This window comes from Aplidium turbinatum, chromosome 2 (assembly GCF_918807975.1).
Source record: "Aplidium turbinatum chromosome 2, kaAplTurb1.1, whole genome shotgun sequence".
Lineage (NCBI taxonomy): Eukaryota > Metazoa > Chordata > Ascidiacea > Aplousobranchia > Polyclinidae > Aplidium > Aplidium turbinatum.
Genome location: NC_137473.1, coordinates 38,122,464 through 38,148,712, shown reverse-complemented (window position 1 = coordinate 38,148,712; position 26,249 = coordinate 38,122,464). Strand labels below are relative to the sequence as shown.

The window sequence follows — 26,249 nt, the reverse complement described above, 5'->3', positions numbered from 1 at the left end:
GTTTGTTTAGATACATAGGCTGCACTGCTCATTGCCTGAGAAGTTTCTGATTTGCCCCAAAATGCAAGACTTAACTAATATAAATTAAAGTGCTCACAATTGCTTACAAACACCTTCAACACTGCTTGACTAAAAAAACTTCACACTACGAAGCCAAGTCATTGTTTACATTTTACATGGAGCGGCATTACCAACCCACCTACTTGCTTGCTTACATTACATTCCTGTTTTGACCCGTAATTTACTAAGTAATTTCTCAGTAGGCCTAAGTTGTTTTAACTAATTCTTTCTTTTTTTCTGCAAGACTTCAATCTCCACGTGGGACTCTAGCGTCAAAGGCAGTAGTGCGATATACAAACAAACTCCAGCTGACTGAACAATAGATGACACTGTGACACAACACTAGAACAATGGGCAATTGCAAGACGTTAACATTTTGCAGTTTGACAAAAAAAATTGCAAACAACAACTAAGACATTAAAAAGTATGCGTTGACGCTATGCGCTAAAAAACCGCGAAAACTTTACGGCGCATCCTCAAGCGCAAACTATCCAAAAAAATGTGGCCGCAAGCGTTAGCGCAAACAAAAAGTCTACGCCGCATGTATGCGGCGTAGAATTTGCGGCGCATACGTACATCTCTGCCTATCATTACTGGGGTTCTACCCGGAGATCATTGGGCTCCTGTCAGGTAAGAAAATTTGTTTGCCAAGTGATGCCATCACGTCCTATTGGTAAACTTTTGTAAAGTATTTTCTTCCAGGGGTGGCATATGTTTGTGGAAGTGTATCAAATAATGGCGAGACATTTTTCACCAGACATATTCACGATAAACATTGTATCACACTTTTGTACAAGTTTGTCACAAGTAAAACCCTTGCATAGATAAAATGCTATTTTTAATTCTTGACACAAGACAGAAAAAAAAATAATTTATTAATTAACGTCACTATGTCGTGCGTACTTACCTTCAGAGGTTTCCGCTTTGACTGCGGCCAAGGTATAGGTTTATGTGACCCATATGCTTCTTGGTAAATTTTCGCCTCTCCAAGTTAACCTCAACAAAAATTCAATTAAACTAAACAGTAAACATTAAAAACAAGCAAGGTTAAAGTATTCTGTTTGAGTCATGGTGGATTAGTATTGATTACCAGCTGGAATCCGCCACCTTTCACTTTTTTATTCTTAATATTCCAAAACAACAAGAGACAATTTCATGTTGGCACAACATGGACTGTATTCACGACATCAGGATCTAATCTTACATTGTGACGATTTGTGGTATATAAACCAAATTTAGAAGACTCGACAGAAGAAGATTGCCAAGTAACCATAACATAAAGTTAATCCATTTTGTAATCTGGTCCTGGCGCAGATGTTCAATGCAATATGTTCTAGTCGTCGTGATGTTTTCAGGGATGGCCCCAATGATTGGGTGGAGCTTGGAAACGACAACGGTGATGGTGGTAGAGTGTGCTTCAGACATAACGAACACTACGACCCACCAACCTGGGGAATCACTATTGGGGATTGCCCTCCGCAGGGCCCACAAGACGGGGGGACAACCGGTGCATTGCACCAGGGCCCGGTGAGTTCAAGGGGGCCCGACAAAATGTCTAAATTCACGCGTTAAAATTGATTTCAACGATTTTGCATAAAATATTGTTTTTTATATTAGTTCCGTATGTCGATTGGGCCCCCTTTTGTGTATGCCCTTTTTTAAAACTACAAAATTTTAAATTTTTTGGGTTCAAGGGGCCCGACAAAATGTTTAAATTTGCGTGCTCAGGTCGATTTTGCATAAAATGTTGTTTTTTATGTTAGTTTTGTATTTCGATTGGGCCCCCTCATGGGTAGCCTATAGATGCCCTTTTTCAAAACTACAAAATTTTTAATTTTTTGAGTTCATGGGGCCCGCCAAAATGTTTAAATTTGCGTGCTCAGGTCGATTTTGCATAAAATATTGTTTTTTATATTAGTTTCGTGTTTTGATTGGGCCCCTTCATGGGGATGCCCTTTTTCAAAACTACAGAATTTTCAATTTTTTGAATTCAAAGGGCCCGACAAAATGTTTAAATTCACGTGCTCAGGTCAATTTTGCATAAAATATTGTTTTTTATATTAACGGTAGTTTCATATTTCAATTGGGCCCCCCTCATAGGTATGCCCTTTTTCAAAACAACAGAATTTTCAATTTTTTAGTTGAAAGGGCCCGACAAAATGTTTAAATTTGCATGCTCAGGTCGATTTTCCATAAAATATTGTTTTTTATATTAACGGCAGTTTCATATTTCAATTCGGCTCCCCTCATAGGTATGCCCTTTTTCAAAACTACAAAATTTTCAATTTTTTAGTTGAAAGGGCCCGACGAAATGTTCAAATTTGCATGCTCAGGTCAATTCTGCATAAAATATTGTTTTTTATATTACCGGTAGTTTCATATTTCGATTGGGCCCTCTCATGGGTATGCCATTTTTCAAAACTACAAAATTTTCAATTTGTTGAGTTCAAGGGGCCCGACAAAATGTTTAAATTTGCGTGCTCAGGTCGATTTTACATAAAATATTGTTTTTTACTTGATATTATATTAGTTTCGTATTTTGATTGGGCCCCCTCATGGGTATGCTCTTTTTTATGACTACAGAATTTTCAATTTTTTACTTTCAGGGGGGCCTGAAAAAATGTTTAAATTTGCGTGCCAAGGTCGATTTTGCATGAAATATTATTTTTTATGTTAGTGTCGTATTTCGATTGGGCCCATCATAGGCATTCTTTTTTTAAAAACTCCAGAAAACACATATTGCAGTGTGAATGATTACTTCAGTTTATTTCAATTTTTTAATTTCATTGTTAGTGTTTTAAGTTCAGTGCTGTTTTAATGTGAATATTTGGGTGTGTATGGTATGTTTTAATAAGCAATTGATTGATCAGGTTAGGTTACAGTCATTACACAGAAAAGATATTCCATGCATTTTTCTGACATCTTGTCAATTTATGACACAAGCAAGCAGTGAAAGACTGACAGTTATGTGTAATCATGTTGAACTGGTACAATTTTAGTTGTAGATAATCTTGTTTAGTGTGATATTTTAAGAGTTCAGAAAATAGTAAAAAATACCGGTATTGAAATATTGTTAGAATTGCTTAGCAAGAAGTCTTTACTGTCACTTTTTCAGTACAAAAATGCTCAAGTGTTTTTTTTTTGGATGCTAATTATATATATACCGAAATCATGGAACTTCTCTAATATAGCCTGAGACAGTACAGTATTTTTGAGTTTTTAGGACTTGAATGATTTTGCTATATTGGAATGCAAGCAAGTTTCGTGGAGGCAGTGCTGGAAAATAATTTTGTCCTTGTAGCAAGGCCAAATGTCATAGCAGTCTAACAAAAATCGAAAAAAAGTTAAAAGATTAGTGAAAGTGTGATTTTTTGAGTAAAAAATCATAGATCTTTACTTCTGTTGAAGTACAGTTTTTTTAACTCTAGACAGAATCAGAAGTGTCCTAATTGCAATGCAACTTACTTTTTCCAGCACTGCAGAAAGGTGTTGATTTTGAAAAATATGCATAGTATATAAACAAATATTTTTTTATATATCTTAAGTTTTCCTTTTCATTTGTTTTCACTAAGTATTTCTTAGCAGTCTTCTCCAGCCAGGCCAATCCAATCTTACTCTTGAGTTTCAGGAACAGTGTCAATATTGACTCAAAACAGCCATTCTGTAGTTATGCAAGGCATTTGTAAAGGTATTGATACATAGTATAGTGATAGATGTAGGTACATTTACATTGATATGACTTGAAAATAGAAATATATTCAACTTTGTTTTCTACTGACTGCTTGCTGTAGAAATGAAGAGAAAGTGACCCTCAATCCTGCTTGAATGCAGTTTCACTCAAACAAGCAAAGAAAACTAAAGGAGTAAAAATAAGAAGCAGCCTATTGATCCTGAAATGAAGTTGGTATATATCATATCAGTGGCGGCTCGTGACCTTTGGTGATGGGGGTGCTGCAAATGTTGATGGTCAGTATGACGTCATAATGTGACACGAACAATCGAGCGCCGAAGGCGCGAGCTTCCTAGGGGGGTCTGGGGGCATGCCCCCCCAGAAAATTTTGCACTTTTATATGCTCTAAAATGCCATTGCTGGTGTTTTCAGGACAAAAAATAAAAATTTTGAGCAGTTGAAAATGTGGACTTTGAGAACTTTGAAACAAAAAAATTGCTTTTTCTGAAAGGTTGGTACAAAATAGGAAATCTGAAGTAGGCCTAATAGATGGGAACATTTTGCTCATAATATGAATATCAATCAATCATTTTATTTTTTGTCATTAACACGTCCGGGACGAAAAAGATACTCTTAACTACAATAGTCGATATAGACCTACCAGCACGTTAATGAATGGGAAAAGGTGGCAAAACCTTGAAAGGTTTAAAACGTTCCTGAATAGAAAATCATGTAGTAGGCTATGTCTGTAGTTAGCACGGCCACAAAACCCAAAAAGCAAACAGTAAAAAATAAAACAAAAACAAGCACAAATGTAGCAATGAATGACAACCTAATGAAAAGTGTTGTGGATTGAATTTGTCAGTTCCAAGATTGATGTGGATGAGCAATGAGCAGTAATCATAATAATTATAGGATGGACAAAGAAAACCGAACATAAAAGAAACCCATCCTCACTCCTCAGGCAAAAGCTCGTTTCGATGTGGCCCAGGAGAGCAGGTGTTGAGCTCTTTCTATGGTCAGACTGCACATCACACAGTAACCTATGGTGATTAAGGTTTGAGATCCAGTTTAAGTTATTGTTTCTTGTCCTGGTGGGTGAAGATGGAATGGATGAGCTGCTGGTAGATAAGATGATGATGTCCTGATGGTGTTGATGAAGCTCTCATCCCCTTTTGCGACGTGTCGTGTTGATTATGGAGTGTTGCGTTTGCTGTTAATATCTACAAACATAAAAGTACAGCACAAGCAGTCGACATTATTGTTAGGTAGGCCTAATCTTTTGTAAATTATTTCGGATTTCCACTAAAATCTTCACAAGAATGCAAGAAAGTCTTTCTACATTGTCTTTCTATTGTGTATCCGTTTTGTTTGCTTAAATTTTGTTTTAGATTGTGAACAAAAAGTGACTTTGTATCACTCTATCTAATTGAAGAAGGAAATTCGTTTTATGTTTTCGCACCTGTGAATTCTATTGAATGCTGAGTTACAAGCGTTTTTGAGAAGTATGGAATGTTTAGAGAATCATTATCATGGTTTCTTGTACACAGGCAGTGAACCTCTTTGACACATTTAAAACGGTTGGAGAAGCAATCTGGTAGTAAATTGTTGTGAAATTTAAACACGAAAACACTAATTTCCAGTTTGAACAATTGCTCAATTGATATCGGATCTTGCTACAACTACCATTGTTGGGACAAAAAATACGATGAATTCAAAGCAGATTTTTTCTCCTAATTTACAAGTAAAAAGGAAGTGTCCAACAGGAGATTGACAATCTAGCCTATATAATATACATTGGTTAAAATTATTTGCAATATCATATATATAATATGCATATAAGCACTGTTTTGTAAATAGTTACCAGTTTTAACAAATTAGATAGGCATAGGCTATTATAGGCCTAAGGGAACGTTCAAATATTACGTAACGCCTTCGAGGGGGAGGGGGGGTTTATGCAAAGCGTTACGTTAGCGTCACATCGGGGGGGGAGGGGGTTCAAGCAAAACGTTACGTAACGCTTTCGAGTACGGAATGGTAGTTTTTTGTGCTGAATTTGTAGTGAAAAAGCGTTACATGGGGGAGGGGGGGATTGAAAAAAGCGTTACGTTGGCGTTACATGGGGGAGGGGGGGGGTCAAAAATTCGGAAAAAAAGCGTTACGTAATATTTGAACGTTCCCTAACCCAAAACATAAAAAGATTAATTAATCAGTACGATACTTAACTTTAGGATGGCTTCTGAAGATTTGATTATGTGTGTCTGTGAATAAATAAATACAAAACTGTTGCCATTGATTGTTCAGACATTTCTTTTCCCAAATTGGTGTTTTGCATCGTTGACGAGTTGAACACTCCGTTTAGTGAGGGACTCAGTCAAGGCCATGGATGATCCAGCAAAGTTTTTCTTTCGCTGAAATACAAGATTTCTTGTGGTTTGTCTGACAAATTATTTTATGATGGGTTATTTTATTACTATGAATAACAAATAAACAAAAGACACAAAGTTCCTACAGTGCATGCTGCACATGCACTATGCAGGCTATAATTAGGGTGCATACAAAGGTAAACAGTGGGATAAACTACAAAACATAAGTTACTTACAAATAAACTGCTCCATGTCAACTGGAACCAAGCTTATTTATAGACAAAATCCATTCTTCTTGTTTACTTTTGAGCAAAATGATGACTTTGTCGTTAATGTCTGGGTAACGAAGAATTTTTTCTCTGTTGAAATGACGGCAATAGCATTTAATGATTGGAGCCTTTCTTGATTGATGGTACTCAGAAAAGTTTTGATTCTTTTTAATGTCGAAAAGCAGCGTTCAGGCTCTGCTGTGGTCATAGGAATAATTAGGAGGATTTTTAACAGTTTGGAAATTTCACTGAGAGCATCTCTGAATAAATGTCAACAATTCAAATAACACGGAATATTCATACATGTCCATTGTCCAATCTGCTGTAGAATACTGCAAGTTCAGTTTCAAACTTTTCTTTTTCTATGATGGGATATGCTTCCACAGTTACTGCCACCTCATGTATGGGCAGTTTATTCTTAAAGCTATTGAAGCTTCTCTTGTTGAACAATTTTGCATTTACTAATTGTTTGGTGAAGCAATATCTAGCCATTATGTCAACACATATGCAGTCACATACCTCCTTCGCTTCAGCCATAAGTGTTTTTGAAGAATTCTCACAGTACGGTACTTTTGAGTTTCTTATCACGGAAATTGCATTTTTGAAATTGCTTATATATTCATGTACTTTGAACACATCAATATCTCGAGATTGCATTTGGTTGAAAATCACTTCAACATGAGACATTATTTGATAAAAAAGCTGCAACCAAAAGAGGAATTTTTTGTTGGTAAGGTAATGCAAAATACCTGTTGCTTCTGAAATGGTATGATCAGTAGTTGATGTAGACTGTAGTGTATTTCATCAAGGCAGGATTTTAAGGGTTCCAAATGTTCATGAACTTTATTAACTGTTCGTAGGATGAAAGTTCACATTGACAGCACCACGTTGCAGCCTCCCATGTCATAACCTATCCTTCTACCAGTCTACAGCTTGCTGCACAACTAGACTAGCACTTATAAACCATCAACACACAGCCTGAAAATAACAATGCGATGTGGAATTAATGTAAATATGGCAGACCCTGCTCAGCAAAATGCTGATAAAAAAATCTAGCCAATTAAGAAGTTGCGTTGTTCTTACAGTTACACCCCTAGATCTTTGACCTTAACTTATTATCGCAAGTAAACAAAGAACCTAGCTTAAATTTAATTAAGTAAGAACAACAATGATAACCTAGTGACTAGGTCCTAGTCTAAGCTCAATCAAGATAACCTAGGTCCTAGTCTAAGCTTTATCTTTTTGTGCAGAAAGCAAAGCATATTAGTCTAACCATGTAACAGCATCAGTCACAGCCACCTAACATTGTGCTTGAAAACGATGAAGTATACTTGCAACAATAGTTAGCCTGACCAGCAACTGCAAAATTTGCAGTTCGGTATCGTCGAGTTTTAAAGCAACCTCAGCCAAAAATGACGTCACGATTCCTGTTTGTTCTTCTTTTATAAAATCACAACTGCAGAGCTTGCAGTTCAGAGCTTCCAAATATAAAACTGAAAAATCATAATACTTTTTAAAATCCAGAAATTATGAAACTTCTAGTCGATAGGATCTATAGAGAAAATGAAAAAAAAACGTGAAATTAATAAAAAAAATAAAATTCTGAAATGTGCAGGGGGTGCTGCAGTTTTGCAGTTTCTATAGACGAGCCGCCACTGTATCATATATATATTTCTTAATGTCATGAACAATAGCAATGCATTCATCCAAGTTTGGTCTCCTAGTCTCTGCTGATTTTAAGGTCAGAAATGATATTGTTCGGCATGTTAATGTAAAGCTTTATGCACACATATGCAATGCTACATATGTATGTCAGCCATGCCGGATAGTGTTGCCATTTTTATCTTCAAAGTGGATATTTTTACCCACTTTTTGCCATGGTTACAATCAGGTATTGCCAGAGTTACGATTAAAGTTAGGAAAGGTTAAGGTAAGGGTTAGAGTTAGGAATAAGGTTAGGGTTTTGATCTTTGCCCAGGACTAAAAAAATTTCCAAAATATGATACCGTACAAGTTTTTGTTTTCAACAGCTATAAACTTTTCCTCAAATTTGGGCAGAATTCCTTATCTGGCAACACTATTGAGGCTATATTTACACTACATAGTGTAACTATAGCCACAGCCTTTTATCTTTGTGTATAACTAGTGTGTATCTGTGAATTTAAAGTCATAAACACCAGTACAATACTGCATTCTTTGTGAAATGGTGGAGTGTTTATACTTTAACCTAATGTATACTTTGTATTATTTTTTAAACAGGTCTGATTTTAAAATAGAAACACTGTGCGGAACACCATGTATGCATTGGCCTTGTGGGTTAACGTGCATCGCAAATTTTGCTTGTGATTTGTGAGATATCATGCGACATGTCGCGCTGGGGGGCCCGGCAGCAACATCTGCACCGGGGCCCGGCAGGGCTCTTGGAGGCCCTGGCCCTCCGTATAACCTCAACCAGGGTTGTGATATTAAAGGGAATGTGTTCTGTTGTGGTAAGAATGCAACAACATATAATTTACAAAACTGGTCAGCATGTTTAAACAGTTTACAGCTACCAACGCGTGTAACGTCCGCTTTGTCTATTTGATTGCTACGTTACAGTGACGTATTTTGTTTGTCGTTGACCTTCGCTCTATTGAACTGCCTGGTCAGTTTCTTCTGTCTAGATTGCTTCCAACAACACGACACATGAATTTGAATTGGTTTTCACGTGTTCTTTTAATGTGCGTTTTTAGACAATCTTTTAAACACAGATAACTTTGAAATTTCTTAAATTTGCGACCGTCCAGAGAAAAGCAATTTTGTAGAAAGAAACAAATCGATTTACAGTACAATTTACGAATTCCCTTTCTCAAGGATTGACAATTATTGAAAAACGAATAGGTCATAATGGTTGTATAATTCAATGAAAACTGACGTTGTATCGTCGACTAATAAGTTACTGATTTAACGAAAACAGACCACAGGTGCCAAAACGCAGATGCGAAAGAGGCCAAACAATATAAAAGAGAAACAAAAACAGGTGGCTTTTTTAGTACAGTGGTCGGCAAAAGAGAAAAAATCCAAATATTAACAAACGAGTCACAAATGAACGCAGAGGGCTTAACTTAAGAAAATTGGCAGTAACATTCCCTCCCCTTTAAGGCCTCGTACATTTGTTCAAATACACAGGTATAAACAACATGAGAAAACAAAATCAGCACAAATTTACATTGGTTTTGCAGGAACGATCAAGCATAACTTTTGAATTGGTCTGACAATCAAGGACTGTTTAGTTTGAACGCTAACGCTACGGACAATGCCATTTTTGTCGGGAAACGTTTGAATTACGCGACCCATGAGCCAATTGTTTCGGGGTGTGTTATCTGCGATTAAAACTATGTCCCCCACAGTCAGATTAGGAGATTTTTTGGTCCACCTTTGCTTTTGCTGGAGCAAAGGTAAGTACTCTTTTACCCACCGTGTCCAAAAGACGTCGGCCATGTATTGGACTTGTCTCCAGCGTTTTCGAGAGTAAAGCTCTTTTTTGTTTGTGAATGAGCCTGGAGGAAGGTTTATTTGCTGTTTTAGAAGAAGCAAATGGTTCGGTGTGAGAGCCTCCATGTCATTAGGATCGTCTGACGATTTTGTAAGTGGACGACTGTTAATAATGTTTTCTACTTCACACATGAAGGTAGTCAGCGTTTCATCTGTTAAAGTTTGGCCTTTACAGATAGCTGATAAGATTTTCCTAATGGATCTGATTTGTCTTTCCCACACACCTCCATGATGGGATGCACTTGGAGAGTTAAAGATCCACTTGATGCTTTTCTGTGTTAAAGCATCTTCGATTTGACTGTTGTTCCATGATTTGATGGCTTCTCTCATTTCTCGTTCACCACCAACAAAGTTTGAACCATTGTCAGATCTAATTTCTTCTACTTGCCCTCTTCTTGCGATGAATCGTCGTAGAGCGAGTATAAAAGATGAAGTGTCAAGAGAGTTTGCGATTTCAATGTGTACGGCTCTTATTACAAGGCAAGTAAAAATGACACCGTATCTTTTATGTTCTGTTCTACCCTTTTTAATAATAAATGGGCCAAAATAGTCTACACCAACATAGGTGAATGGAGGTTTGTCTGGTGTCAATCTGTTTTTAGGAAGATCAGCCATTTTTTGTGTGCTGAGTTTTCCGCTTCTTTTGCGGCAATCAACACATTTGGATAAAACCTTGCGGACTGCTGAATTGGCTTTTATAATCCATAGATTTTCGCGCAGGGCAGACAGGACGTGTTCCCTGCCACTGTGACCAAATGTGTCGTGCGTTTCTTGAATGATGAGAGGAACTATTTGGGAGCGATTTGGAAGGATAATTTGATGTTTTGCATCGTGTTTGAGAGGTGCAGCTTTGATGCGGCCACCAATTCTTAGTAAATTGTTTTCTAAGAAAGGGTCGAATTTTATTAAGCTACTGCAGTTGTTTAATGGCTTTTGTGCTTTCAGTTGGCTGATTTCGTTGGCAAAGTGTTTTGACTGAACAAAGGTAAAAATAAAGTCTTGTGCCTTTGTGAGCTCATCTGGAGACAAGCAAAGATTGTGTGCTGGGGCATTTTGTTTATTTGCAAGGTTAGTCAGTCTTAAAGTCAGAAATTTATGCTTACAACGGAAAAGCCAAGCAACGATTCTTTTCAGCTTGTACCAAGAAGAATACTTACCCAAAAGATCTTCCAGAAAGTGGGATTCGCTTTGGGTTGCAAAACACGTTTGCTTTGGTTGTTTAATTTCTGGGTCATTGTCCACGACTTCGAGAAATTTTGGTTGCTTAGGCCATTGAGATTGTGGTTTCCATAGAAATTCAGGGCCGTTTTTCCATTGATTGCATTGAAGAAAGTTTGGAATTGAGAGACCCCTTGAAGCATGATCAGCAGGATTACATTTAGTGGGAACGTATCTCCATTGGGAAATTGTTGAAGCATCTTTAATCTGTTGAACTCGATTTGAGACGAAGGTATGAAACGCTTTGTTTGAGTTGTTGAGATAGCGCAAGACAGTTGTGCTGTCGGTCCAAAAAATTGACTCTTTATTAAGATAAGGTACCTTTAACTCTCTTTGTAGTATTTTTTCAGAGCTAATTGAGATTGTAGCAGCTGATAACTCCAATCGAGGAATCGTCATTGCCTTCATTGGTGCAAGTCGAGTTTGGTAGTGCGAGTCTTCCAAAAGTTTGATACTAGAGTTAACAGATTTCATGAATTGAGCTTGTTGAACAGATAATTCGGGTTTACAGTTAACAATTGAGTCAACAGCGTCAAAGCACATGTCGCACATTGGATGGGTAGAAGTTTTGGTAAAGAAATTTTTAGTTTTACTTTGATCCTGTTTGCTGTTAGGACAATTCACTAGCCAGCCAACGGCCGTTTTGATGGCATAATAGCCACCTTTTGCTTGTATTACTTCTTGTGGTTGGAGAACGTACGGATTGTCATTGCCGATAAGAAGTCCTACCTCTGCGTCAACATCGGGAATCGAGATGTTTGCAAATTCTGGAAAGTGTTTAGTGTCTTCTAGGGTAGGAATATCTGTATTTGAAACAGGAATTTGAAAAGTGGAGTAAAGAGAGCTTAGAGAAATGTATTTGTTTTCGTCAAAATCTGACATTTCGACATTTGTGACCACCTTTACCTTGTTACGTTTGCCAGTGTTGTTTAGCGTGATGGTACAAATATTAGTTTCTTGACAGTCGGCAATTTGCAACTTTTCTATCAAATCATTTGTTATGAAAGATGTTGTACTTCCACTGTCCAAAAACGCTTGTGTAGTGATAGTTTGATTACTTCCTTGCAGGCGAACCTTTACTGGGATTATAGGAAGCAGACTGCGAGAATTTGTTCGTGTGTTGACAAGCCCATTGCGTATTGCTTGTGTAGGTTGATTAATTTTTTGAGTTGTTGTGTCTTTGGGTGTGATATTTGTGGTGATTTGTGTTGCATCTGGGGGATGCAAGAGAGTCGTGTGGCGTTCAGTGCATCCTGGTTTTATGCAAGGGTCCTTCCTTTTACATTGATATGCCCAGTGACCAGCATTTAAACAGCACTTGCAGAGTTTGTTGTCGATTACAAATTTAAGCCTTTGGTCAATATTCATCATTCGAAATTGTTTGCATTGATTGAGAAAATGTTTATCTCTGCACAGATGGCATGTCCTTTCATGGTTCGACGATTTTATTTGCGTTGCAAAGGTTACGCTGCTCCTACGTTTGGAGTTGGAATCATCGAATTGTTTTTTAGTAGATTTTAGAATATTGCATGCCAAGTTGGTCGTTTCTCTCGTTTTGCGCGAGACGTATCGTGAGAGATCTGAAAGGCTTATTTCTTGATTTCTTTCATGCAAAATTACGTCAACTTCGCGTAACCAGCCAGAATACCAGCCACTTGGCAAGCGTCTTATTATTTTTGTTATGGTATCCATGTTGTCCATTTTCTGTAAGTAATTCATGCCAGACAAAGTACATATGCAGGAAGTTAGTTCCGAAGAGAACTTGATTAGAGAATCCTTGTTAGAATTTTGAAGAGATGGGCCGTTTATGACGGAATCAACACATGCGCGAGCTATTTGAAATTTTTGACCGAAGGTTTGTTGTAGCAAAGCTCTTGCTTTTGTGTAACCTTCGTGGGGAAGCATGTATTGACACCCTTTTACCAAAGTGTGCGCAGAGCCTTTGGTGTATTGCAACAGATAAAAAAGTTTACGTTTAGGCTCTGTGAAATTACAATCAATTAACGTATCAAATGCGTCTATAAAACCACAGTATTCAGCAGAATTTCCATCAAAGATTGGGGGTTCTACAGACAACAGTGGGGACGGGTTGATAGTAATATTTGGAATTTGTTTCGAGTTTACTGATTGATTATTGTTTATTTGATTTAGTACAGGGGTCTGGGCATACGACGTACTCGGCTCATGTCTCACAAACGATTTATTTGTTACTGTTTGTGAAGGATTAATTTTGTTTGAAACGACAATAGATTCGTGAATGTTAGACCTGGCTTCTACGCCACTCAACGTTAATTGGGATAACATAGGATACACAGAATTATTGTTTACATTAGTTGCTAAATTCGATTGAAATTGTCCGTTTATATCAACATTGTCTTTAGACATTTTATAGCGCTCACCAGCATCTTCTTCCGATTCTTCCGAAAGTTGGGCAATTGTCTCTTGGAGCTCTGCCTTTAGTTTAGCTTCCTGGACTTGTTGCAGGAATTTTCTTTCTTGTTCTTCACGTAGCTGACTTTGTTTTAGGACCATTGTTTCAAATTCTGCCCTTGCTTTCGCTTGCTCTTGTTCCAACTCGCAGATCCTTTTTTGTGATTCCAATCGAGCTAATATTACCGCCTTCTTAATTTTAGCGCTCATTGTAGAGGAGCGGCTTTTGCTGGAAACTTTGCTGGTGCTGTCGCTTGGGTGCAGACTGCCATTTTCTGCTTGGTAGAGCATTTTTGATTGTGATCTTGTTGTCACCTTTGATGTTTGGGGTTCTGGATTTGTTGATTCTTCGGCATTTGATTTATCTGCCACGTCTGTCTCCTTTACAGAATTTGTTGCCATTTTCTTGACATTCAACTTCGCTCACTGTCAACAACGACGACTTTCTTGATTGAAATGTCTAAAAACTGAATGTAACGTCCGCTTTGTCTATTTGATTGCTACGTTACAGTGACGTATTTTGTTTGTCGTTGACCTTCGCTCTATTGAACTGCCTGGTCAGTTTCTTCTGTCTAGATTGCTTCCAACAACACGACACATGAATTTGAATTGGTTTTCACGTGTTCTTTTAATGTGCGTTTTTAGACAATCTTTTAAACACAGATAACTTTGAAATTTCTTAAATTTGCGACCGTCCAGAGAAAAGCAATTTTGTAGAAAGAAACAAATCGATTTACAGTACAATTTACGAATTCCCTTTCTCAAGGATTGACAATTATTGAAAAACGAATAGGTCATAATGGTTGTATAATTCAATGAAAACTGACGTTGTATCGTCGACTAATAAGTTACTGATTTAACGAAAACAGACCACAGGTGCCAAAACGCAGATGCGAAAGAGGCCAAACAATATAAAAGAGAAACAAAAACAGGTGGCTTTTTTAGTACAGTGGTCGGCAAAAGAGAAAAAATCCAAATATTAACAAACGAGTCACAAATGAACGCAGAGGGCTTAACTTAAGAAAATTGGCAGTAACAACGCGTAAGGAAGTTTTATTTGAAGTTCAGCAGATCATATCAAGGTTTAGATTGATTGTTAACGGCCAATCGTCTTGCCCACCCTCAAGCGTTTATTGTCCAATGATAAACACATCAAAATGTTCTTGAGCGGTTTTGGACCTGCGCCATTTCAAACGTCGAACCAGGGCCTTCACTACGTGAAATGCTTTTTAGTGGTTTTAACTTTTTATGATTAATTAGACCAGCTAAAGTTTCAAGCTAGTGATGTGGAAGTTAATACTGTTTTTAGTATAGTCGCTGTAACAACCGTCTATACGGCTGATCAACCATCCCAGGAGGAATGTGTCACGTATTCTGTAACATATATTTATGGTCCAGATGGAGTCAAATCTCAAAATATCTGCAAAAAAGGTTGCGGGGCTAAAGGTGAACCTGGAAAACCCGGAAAGACTGGACCTCCTGGAATTGGTCTTAAGGTAAGTTAATGCTTATCCGATTATCGAGTGAAAACTCTACGCTTAAGTAAGAGGAGATCCTTATGGGCACAAAGGCTTCTGTTTTTTGCAAGCATACGTAAAACATATAGGGGCGTGCAACCATAAGAGCTTTGTCAACGTCTAGGTTTGCAGTAGCAATCCGCTCATATTATAGCCTAGCTGTTAACATGACAGCGACAGCCCGAGCACTGTAGTGGTGGAGATGATCCGTGAACGAGGCCTGTGTTCCTTGATTTCCTTGATTTGTTTCAGTTTATTGTAGATCTAAACAAGTATAACACGACTTTAACCAGAATAATAAAACCATGGGAAAGTTATCACCATCAAAACGTTGTTAAGAAAAGATCAACCGGTCCAGCATCGAAATTAAGCCATCAATAATTGCTTCCAACAGAACGCAGAACAAAGCCTGCAGAAAGTAACGCCAGCACCAAGAACTATACTTGAAAATAACAACAATAATCAACGTGCCCGTACTGAAACCAACCAATCCATACTAAACTATACTCATAATAATTACGTAATGCTTTTATTTATTATCACTCCACAACAGCTAAGGATTTTAGTGACAGGACTCCTTTTTGATTGATCAAGTTTACGATGTCATAACATTATTACCAGACTTATTCTCACTGCGTTATGCAATAAAAAACACACTCAGTAAGCTACCGTTTGTAAAGTTTTGGTATATCCACACATGGAAGCGATCTCAAGCCACCGAGCTGATGCTATACTATACTACCTTCAAACGCTGTTCGCATCGATCTAATTTTACGCCCTATTTTTGATTATACTTTAGGAGTTTAGATGTACCGCTCAGAGCTATGTAATCACAATACATTGATTGCAGTGCGACATGTAACAGATGTGCGACGCAAAGAAGATGCAAGACCACGTAGGCCAATGTATGCTGGTGTCTCGATGGCAATAATGCGACCGATCACACAATAGCATTCTAAATTTTAAAAATGGCAGAAAAACAAAGAGAACGCCGGAAATAATAATGGAGAGCCTGCGAGGGATAGCCTACATAGGCACCACAACAACAATAAGCATGGGAAGCGACGTCAGGAAACGTAAAAACGAAATACAAAAAGCTTGCAGGAGCTATGGGTTCAATAAAAAAATCCAAAGAAATGCATTGAATCACATATCTGATACAAAACTACTGGAAAAAGTTTAGCCAATTTTGAAGTTACTGCAAACATACAAGTCCACGTCGCTTTCAGTTACTAAAATAGTGTTTGCTTTTGGTTTTATATCTTTATTCTTGGACTGACAAAGCCTTGATGTAAAAGTTTGCTTGTGCTAGACTTGTGCTTAATTCTATTCGTTTTTAGTCATAATTAGGGCAACCAAATTTTTGACCTAAAAACTTAAAATTTTGACTTTATAATTTACAAATTTTGACCTAATTTTGACCAATAACTTTCTGCGTTTGCAACCCAAATGCGAAATACAAAGCATGTTAGAAATCAAACCGTAAGGTAAGAATATCTTCTTTTTCTAATAAAATAAAAGAAAAATGTGGAAGACTCAATGACACCACAGCTAACGAACATGTAGGCCTAACGAAAATCACTCGAAAAACTGCAAAAGATAAATATGGAGTGTCTTTAAATATCCCGAAATTACTGAGGGGATTCTGCAGTATTATACTTCAACATCAAGTAATGTTTCACATTATCGCCTTTGAAATTCCTGTCTCTCGTCAAATTTTTTTCTAAAATGGACAAACTTCTCACTACTGATACAGAAGTTGCTTGGGAGTTCCTCAGCAGGCTATATAAATGTGGTGAAATATCATCTCGTCCCATTTTCCAATTTGGCAAGGCGAAACAAGACTATTACCACAGAAATTGCAACAAATGCATTATTACGTCAGAATAGCAACATAAATTGCAACAAAAAATCAGTATCTGCTGTGTAGCTTTAATAAAATATCAATAGAGAGAAGAAAAACTACGTTAAAAGAAAATTTTGACCTAACCAAAAAATTTGACTTTTTTTTGACTTAATAACTTTGAAACCTCTCTTCATGTCAGCCTGAAATTTAGTTTCTGGACGTTTTATAAACTTTGAACAAGGCAGAAAAATTTTGACTTTATTGACTTTTGGTTGCCCTAGTCATAATTTTAGGCAAACTCGCATGAGAACTACAGAGTCTTATGTACAGGGTGACCAGGGGCCTCCGGGAGTCAAAGGAGGCATACAAACACGAAATTATGGAACAAAACACAAAACTGGATGTGTTTGCTATTTTGACAAAAGCAGAAACGACTGTGCATGTTGCTATCCCGGTTACTGTGCATGTGGAGAACCAAACAAGGACAACTGTGTTGAGTGCGGCCGAGGAGAGCTTTGCAATGGTAGGTGCTTACGGTAATAGGCCTACAGTAGAAACATTTTTGAAAAAAAAACTTCATGTCAGAGTTGGACAACTAGAATTTGTTTTAGCTTTTCTAGGTTAGATTAGCATTGTAATTAGAGATATTCAATTTTTTTAAATTATATTAGAATTACAGCTTTCAAAGTTTTTACAGGTTAGATTAGAATTTAAACTAAATTAGGAGGGAGGGGTTGGGAGGGCAATCGTCCCCTCAAAATGTAATTTATACCTTCCTGAAAATCATGTTTCAATACTATTACAATGTTTTAAAACCATTAGAAATTATGTAGGATGACCTTTCCACCCCAACGTTTTTTAACACCATCCCAAAATTTTCTTTTCAGCTTCGTCACTAATTTCAACAAGATGCATTTGGTGAAAAATTGGTTTATATCCCTGAATTATAAAATGTTTTATTTCTTTCTAGTGATGATTTGTTTCGCTAAACAAATAATGTTAGCTGGAAAATGGTTATTTCTCGCCGAAATGCTTAGGGCAATGTTCGCGATTGCTGTCCATTTAGCGGCACCTAGTGAATATAATAGTTCCCAAACAACAACACTTTGACAACCGAAAACTTAACTCTGACAATTTCACTAGCCGGGTTTAAAATAAGCCAAGTATGCGAAGTAACCAGAAATAACCAGTCAGACGCTTTCTCACTTCACAAATAAAGATTAAAACCAAGCGACGTTCTATTTAGCCCACTGTAGCCACAGTATTAAATGTTTTTGAGATTCTTTGTTTTGCACTTTTGAAAATAAATAAATAATGTTTTAATAATTTCATTGGTTTTGTTTAAAGTTGTCGAAATTCCACGATCATGTGAATTTATTGATTCCACAAAATCTGGATCGTATCTCATTTCACCGGAACCAGAAAAGTACCAACCTTTTTATGCTTTCTGTGACTTCAGTTCTGGGCAACGTAAGTTTGTTTTTATGATTTTTTAAGAACAACAGTGTACGAAGACTGTAATTTTAAAAGTGTCTAAGTCTAAAATTTAAGAACTAAGTTTCCTAATTTGAAAAAATTTAATTACTTTTAAAACAACAATTTTTTCTCGTCGCAAAGTCTGTGACATTCAGAAATGGTAACTTATTCGACATTTTTTGTTCTGAAATTTTGCAGCAATGATAAGGTGACTGCCAAAAGCAATTTTTCCAAGCATTTTTAGCACTACTATTTTCTACAATTGTGCTTACAATGCACCGCAGCAGCTAGTTTTAATCTCAAATAAATATTCTTCTGCATGGTCAGTAGGCTATGTTGTTGAAGTTTTCGAGTATTTTTAAATTCCCGAAAAAAAATAATCAAAACAAGAAACGGTAGCTTACTAAATAACCTGTATTCAGAACCAAAATCTATATTCTAAATACGTGCCATTCTTTTGTTGGCTAGCCAAGTATGATAAGACGCAACACAGCACAAATTATTTTGATAAAATTTTAACATTTCAATGACATACATATAGACGCTGTTATTGACGTTATTGTTTTTATTTAGGGATGTTACTTTGCCGTTCTCTTTTGTTGCAGCAAAAACAATAATAAATCATGATTCTTTGATGGAGATCGAAGCGGGTCACTGTGAACCACCTCGATGCTACAATCGAAGCATCAACTACAACACAAATATGGACCAAATCGTCGCTTTGATTGACGTATCACAAAGTTGTAGGCAATTTATCAAGGTTAGAGTGATTAAAATTTTTGAAAAAAAAAATGAAAATACGATGAAGCCTATGTAGTATTGCCAGACTTCTCTATACACCAAAGATCGCTCTTGAATATTACCAAAAAGTAGAAATGTTTTTACACTTTGAAAAGTTTTGTTTTTAGTTTTTACTTGTCTACTAAGCAAATGTTTTATTCGTAATTGGCTACGCGTTCGGTAGGTGGACAAAAGAAGCGGTATAAAGACTCACTGAAGAGTAATCTTAAAATGTCTAACCTAAAACGACACCCAGCGGCGGGGGGTCTGGGGGGCCTCCCCCAGAAAATTTTTAAAAATTACTTTGAATCTGGTGCATTCTGAGAGCATTTTCAACAAAAATGTGGGTATGAATATTACTGCAAAATGGTGCTGTCCGGTGGCATAGCAAAAGGATAAATCATGTTTTCTTCGGCATTTTTCGGAAATAAAACTATAAGTGTCTATGTTTTCTTGTTGCTAATTCCTGGCTGAGATGTTTGAATGTTTGGTATTGGCAAAACTCACTCTTTTAATGCAGTTTTGTATAAAATTAGTCAATTTTTTTTAGACTGAAAGCATTATTCTCAATATCGTGACGTCACACGTGTGCCAAAGGGGGGGGGGGGTTGTAACCCCCAAACCCCCCCCCCCCCCCCCCTTGGCTACGCCACTGCTAACATCAGTTATACAAACTTGGAGGAAACCGCAGAGGATAGGCTGCTTTGGAGATCTGCCACTCATGAAGGTGTTGCCACGTTTGAGAAGAGCAGATCTAAAAGAATAAAAGAAAAAAATATGCAAAGAAAAGAACGACAATCACACCCACAACCAACTCTCCCAAAGGATCTTAAATGTACCAAATGTAACCGAACTTTTAAAGCCAGGATTGGACTCATTAACCATTTAAGAACTCACCGTTAGCTTTTATTTTATTGCGAAGGCCATCACCCATCATCCTCGAAGACGTGGGATAGCCATCATCATTTTCGAGTCAACGCTGTGGAAGTCTAAGTCAAAAGACCAAACACCCCTAGGATTATTTTTGATGTATAATGTGTGCATGAAGTAAAAAATTAATTGTCTGCCCGTCAAAACTTCTTTGAAGAAGTTTCAAGTCATCATGAGTTGAATCGGAGTGAAGTGAAGCAGAGTTTGACCTATTTTCAAAAAATGGAGTAGATTTGGAGTTTAATGTTTCACAAAAGTTTTAGAGTGGAGTGGATGCGTAGTTTGACTCAGCACTTAACTTTTAGTTAAATCAAATAGGTTAAAAGTCCCGTGTACAAAAAAATAAAAAACTGTCCTCACGATTTTCAACCAAGTGGTGATGCTGGTGAGTGTGCGCCACTAACAACATTCAGCCTACTTGCTACTGCAGTTGTCAAAATTTTGGACCGCTGAGCTCGTGTTATACGCTTCGAGTAGTATCATATTAACTCAGAATTTGATTTTGGTTTAGCAGTGTAGTGGATTCGGAGTCTAAAATGATATATATATATATTTTTTGGAGTCAGATTGGAGTGGAGTCTGGTATCATGCAGTAGGAGTGAAGTCGGACTTTCAAATCATACTCCACTCAACACCGTGACCTAGGGTCGTTTGAATGATCCCAAAGCTTGAATAAAAAACTTTTCAAAAATTGCTTAGCCTACTGTCCTACCGTTATAATCATTAATTTTGCCAATTATTTTGATGGTTGGCCTACTTGTTATCGATCCTTGCGATGTACGGATGTGTAACTACTACTTTGTTCAGTATCGATGTCTCGGTAGCGTACTGTTCCAAGGTCAAAGTTTCTTTAGCACGTGGGTGTCACGTGACGGGACTGAGCAGCGTTACTGGGGAGGAGCAACATCAGAAAGAGATTGGTATTGTGCCTGCGGAGAAACAGGTGAGAATCTTTATAAAAGAACAAACTTTGTCCTAGATTATTTACAAAAAAGTATTTGTTGGCCTTCGGAAGGACATCAAAATATATTTCAAAAACAAGTAAATGTTATAAGTCAAGAATTCCCTGACAAATGACATATAAAGAAAACCATTTGGCTTTAGTCTACAAATAGCTTGCATCAAGAACGTTTTAACTATTTGTATTGTATGTTACTTGTCGTTTATCAAAACTAAAAGTAAAATAATTGGAACACTTGATTCTGTAAACCTAAAACTTAAAATACAAAATTTAACTCGTGATTCACTAAAGTTTTCAAAAACTATAAGTTGCTTGTATAGTCTTTAATAAATTTTATTCTACAATTTATTGTCATAAAAATTACAAAATAAAAAAAGATTGTTAGGTTATCGCCATTACGGTTGACGGACGGTACGCCTAACCCACAATCGCCGATAATTTTCTTTCAACTACCATTTTCCAGGGCTGCGGAGTCGCGGAGCCAAACGCTTCAATGGAGCCGGAGTATTTAACTCTGTTTCTATGGAGCTGGAGCCGGAGTCTTTAATGTTGTAGAGCCACAATAAAATGTAACAGCTCAGGCTCCAGTTTTGGCTGAGAAACTTATGAGTTAATTTTATTAAATCCATGTGACGAGACGAGAAACCATGAGAGATGACCGACTATGTCACATTTTGAAGCATTTTTTACTGATTTTTTAATCAATGATGCTTGATTTTGGGTTGTGATATAGTAAGCCATCTTTGGTTGCCAGGCACTCTGGTAACCCTAAACATACAAACATTAAGAATTGTGCGCATATTACGAAATACTTTCAACTAATTTGCTGGCTAACAATAAAACTAAACTATAGAAAAAGTAGACATAAAAAATATAAAAAACCTTCTTTCAAACCTGTAAATTCGAAGCAAAAAACATCCATTGCAAGTTCTTTCCTGTTCCAACAGGCATCACAAAGCTTGTTCATCATTGCAGGATTAAACATCATTTTGGAGCATTCTATTTGAATTTTCCCAGCAGTGCTAGGCAACTTCAAAGCGTTCTTTCTGATTGGTGTTTTTATTACATCATCTGTCCCTTCAAAAAAGCGGGTCTTTTTGAAGTTGTTGTACTGTGCCTTTCCCAAGTCAAAGATTTTCTTACAATCAACAGTAACCTTTACTGGAAAAAAATGGCCGACGAGTTCAGCTTTGTAAACTGTTGTTGACTGCTGAATGGGTTAATGTGGAGCTTTTTGTAAAGCTTTTTGCAGTCCTGCACAAACTGCTCGATAAATGCCGCTGAACATTCTTTGTGTTGCTTGGCCATATTCTTACTATCGACTTTCTTTAGGTAGTGAAGCATCTCTGGAAGAGATATCTCGATCTTGCGTAAAAAGTTGATCAAGTAAAAATTAGTAGAAAGTTGATCTTCCTTGTTGATCAGATTGATAAATCCTCCTTGGGATGCTTTCACTTGTTTGTTGTTTTGCTCGTGGCGCTGGTCAAACGCTACTTCGGAGAATTGCCGTCCCACAGAATTTTCAACAAAGTGACCTGCCATAAAGTGTTCGAACAATGGACTGTGTAACACTTGGATTTCCTTTAAGTCCTGTATGAAGACTGACGACCACCGAGCATAATTGATGTGATCCAATGCAAAAAAATAGAGGTAGGCTTACTAATTCTTCCATTGTGCCTATGAAAAGTGGAAGGTTAGCCTCTCGCAAGGATCTCACGTATAGTAGAAAGTAGGCTAGAACTGTTTTTATGATTTGTAGAATGTTGAACCAATACTTGAAGATTGTACTTTCATTACTTTTAGACAGCCAATCTTGGAATGACTATTGTCCGTCTTCATGTTCTGATAGTTCATAAGCATCATTTGAAAGTTTGTCACTTGCGAAGTGTATCTTGCTTTTTTAATGTGGTTCACAGCACGTAAGGCATTGGCCAATCCGACAGTATGTAAATCAGTCGAGTTGATAACACTGGTCTACACGATTTTTGCTGTATCAACTTTTACAACTGATGTAGAGTAATTTTGGGGTACTGAATCCGAATCTGACCTCAGATTTATCCTATCACGTCAGGTTTGTGAGATATGAGAACAACAAATTGTCACTTTTGTCAAAGGTGGAAAATTTGACATTGCGTTTATCACACATACGCATAGTGCTATATCCCGAAATCCAGGTCATGTTTTGCATAAATAGTTTAAATACACCACAAACTATAATTTTGATACCAATTTGTTTTCTAAGCAACATTATTAACAAGGCAGTAATAACAAGCTAAAAAGGAGGCTAAAAGTACAGCTGATCGCCGCCTCCCTCCTCCGTCAATGTTTTGCATGAAACCTCAACGATTTAAGCACGCCTATGGCAATGCTTGTCCAGTAACCTTATTTAGGCTGTTTTGGCCTGTCTAACACTAACCTCGCTGTAGCACTGTATATAGGCCTACTGGTGGTAAATAAAAAAACTGGTGGTAAACACAATTCCAAATCTTCCACATTTGGCAAAATAAAGCATTTTTGTTATATCATAAGTCAAAAATCTGATGTGATAGCGAAAATCTGAGTTGAGATTCGGATTCAGCACCCCAAAATTACCTTAAAACACTTTTCAAAGTCCGAACAGCAGAAAAAAAATCTTTTTTTGTAGACCAGTGTAATCGTATCAAGACCAGTGCCTTTCAGCAGCTGCTGTCCAACACAGAGTAGAGCTGTATGTTCAATATGCAATCCACCTAGGAAACAAAAGTAATCGTCTTGGTTTGGACATAACCGCTGTATCTGTTTCTTCATTGCGTACAGCGGTTGATCTGAACAACCAACAGTGACCTGGCCTGGATTCAGATAAGCTGTATAATCTTTGAAAATGCTCATAATGTGCAGTTGCAAATCCCAGTTATGACTCACATGCTGGTCAATTATTGGAAGAATGCTGTTGATTGTTGTGATGTTTGCAGTTTGATCTCTTGCTTTAGTTGTATGGTATGCAACCCATGAAGGAGGAGTAACGGTACTGTAATCTTTTTCTTCCCGTTGCATTGCAGTAATTGCTGACAGCATCATTCATCTTCAGCAGTCATCTTCTTCAGTTTTGTTGTTGGAGTATCAGTTGAATGTTCTCTTTAAATGATTTTTCAAAGTCATACATAGTGTATTGTGTATTAGTGTAAAGTATTGCTGTTAATGCTCTGCTCAAGAACATTCCAGATGATGTGTTTTGCAAGGATGAACCTAAGGACAGGATGAAAATCTTTACCGGAAACAACTTTTTTCCGTTGCTCAACAAGCTAGTTAGCATCATCTTCTCCCTTCCGGTCAATAATGCGTTTGTGGAGCGAGTGTTCTTTCTTGTTTCGGCTCAGTGGACCAAGGAAAGGAACACACTTATTGGAATGACAGTCAAATCCCTGATACAAGTAAAGGCAAACCTAAAACTGAGCTGTCGTAAGAGGGACGAAGTATTTTCTACTGAGAAGGAGTTACTGGAACAGATTGTTTCTGGCCAAAATATAGCATGTGATATGTCATGGCTCGTATAAATGCAAAGATTTGTTCAAACACGTTTGTTTCGTTTTGTATGAAAATTTAATTTTGCAGTTGTCCTTATTTCGGGGTCCAAGTCGAATTGTCGATGGCAACCCTAGCTGTAGCTCATAACATAACTTTGTCAACGTCATCAATCGTCATAAGTGTGTCACTTCGAAACTTATGAAACATCTGTTTCCACTAGGAGACGCGACTTACAGAAATTTCAGATAACACTTTTTAGGGGTAGGCGACCACTTCAAAGGCACCAAAACGGGTCTCCCAAAACAAAAGTTTGAAAACCATTGCTCTAAGCACTCCATTTTTTGAATCTCAACTGTAACATCAATAAATTTATTTATTTTAGGGTCATGCATTGTCGCAACAAAGCTATGCAATTGTGATCAAAATGCAGCGTCTGAGACATCAGATGAAGGATTTCTGGTCGACAAAACCAAACTTCCCGTCACTGCAGTGAAGTTCGGTGATCTCAGTCTTGCCGTAGAAAAGGGTTGGCACACTATTGGAGGATTGGAATGCTCAGGACGAGTTTGATGGAAATATTATCTAACAAGTCGACATTTTCTCACTCTTTATTACTGGACTCAAAAAATACGCTAATTATGAAGATAATTGTGAATAAGATGTGATTCGTTTCATGCAGTTTTATGTACGAACTCTAGCTAAGTGGTTCTCGTTCAAATACTTTCTGTGAAAAGATAAGTGTGTTGAAGGACTTTATCACATCTGCATCAAGCTGACTTCTTGTAAAAACAAACACTGGTTTCAGTAAATTCAGTCGTACTTGGTCCTGAGAGCTGAAATGTTGAGCCTTTTCAATCGAAGAAAGGATATCGTCATGATTTTAACCACAAACTTGATAAAAAAATAGAACTAGGCCTACAAATTAAACTAAAAAGAGTAGGCCTACCAAATTTTTTTTTTTATTCTAAAGTTTTTAAAATATACCAAATGGTAATATATAGTTGCCTACTTCAACAGAAATACTGGCCCTACAGATATTCCAAATGGCGTGACGTAAGTGAAATTAAGTAAGGTGATGTCAAAAAATAGTCTCACCATAAAAGTAAAGCGCTGAGACAAACAACATCACAGTTTGCTGAACAAGAGGTTGAAACATTATTAATGAAACAATCAACGGGTTCAAACTGTAGATGTTGGAAAATATGAAACTAAATTTGGATTTTGTAATCTTTTTAGAAAATTCGATGTCAAAAATAAATCGATCAAATTTCTAATTATGGGTATGACCAACCAATCCTGTTTTTTCTTTGCCCATGCAATTGAGCAATGCACATTGTGACCAGCTTTCAGCATAGCTGAAAGCGAGTTAAGAAAATTGCTGATGACAACTCTGTAGCTGGCATTGCGTCACTGGCTTGAACTTTCTTGGGTATGAAACCGCAGGATCAAACGGTCTTTGAACGCTTTCTCAGTGGGAATTTAAATATTCTGTAATCAGTAGAATTTGATTTATTTACTGTAGCCTAGCACCTATTCAAAAAACAAATTTTACTGCTAACTTATCAACAGTCTTAGCACTTAATTAGTCATAAATCAAATTAAACAGGTCACAAAAACTGAAAACAAAATCAAAATATTGCAAACAAAATGGTAAGCTAATTGGGGTTACATGTCTTTATTTAAACACC

The 26,249-nt window shown here is 37.1% G+C and overlaps 1 protein-coding gene and 1 long non-coding RNA gene across 2 annotated transcripts; one reads left to right on the top strand and one right to left on the bottom strand.

Annotated features, from left to right (window-relative positions):
* The first annotated feature begins 950 nt into the window (after nt 1–950).
* On the top strand, nt 951–25,385 carry LOC145764273 (neurexin-4-like). The gene is made up of 8 exons (XM_082575895.1): nt 951–999; nt 1,543–1,587; nt 14,946–15,043; nt 17,241–17,433; nt 18,258–18,380; nt 18,992–19,146; nt 20,904–21,039; nt 24,944–25,385. The coding sequence occupies exons 1-8, from the start codon at nt 951–953 to the stop codon at nt 25,129–25,131; spliced, it is 987 nt and encodes a 328-aa protein (XP_082432021.1). The 3' UTR covers nt 25,132–25,385.
* Nucleotides 4,298–6,878, bottom strand: LOC145765479 (uncharacterized). The gene is made up of 2 exons (XR_014288570.1): nt 6,333–6,878; nt 4,298–6,141 (listed from the first exon to the last, which is right to left on the bottom strand). It is a non-coding gene; the product is annotated as an uncharacterized LOC145765479 (long non-coding RNA).
* Nucleotides 25,386–26,249: the final 864 nt, after the last annotated feature.

Bases quoted from the DNA above. Each gene is read 5' to 3' on its own strand.
- LOC145764273 (XM_082575895.1), top strand. From the start codon at position 951: ATGTCGTGCGTACTTACCTTCAGAGGTTTCCGCTTTGACTGCGGCCAA. The intron at 17,434-18,257 runs GTAGGTGCTTAC...TTTTGTTTAAAG, and splicing joins CCGAGGAGAGCTTTGCAATG to TTGTCGAAATTCCACGATCA. The intron at 21,040-24,943 runs GTGAGAATCTTT...TATTTATTTTAG, and splicing joins TTGTGCCTGCGGAGAAACAG to GGTCATGCATTGTCGCAACA.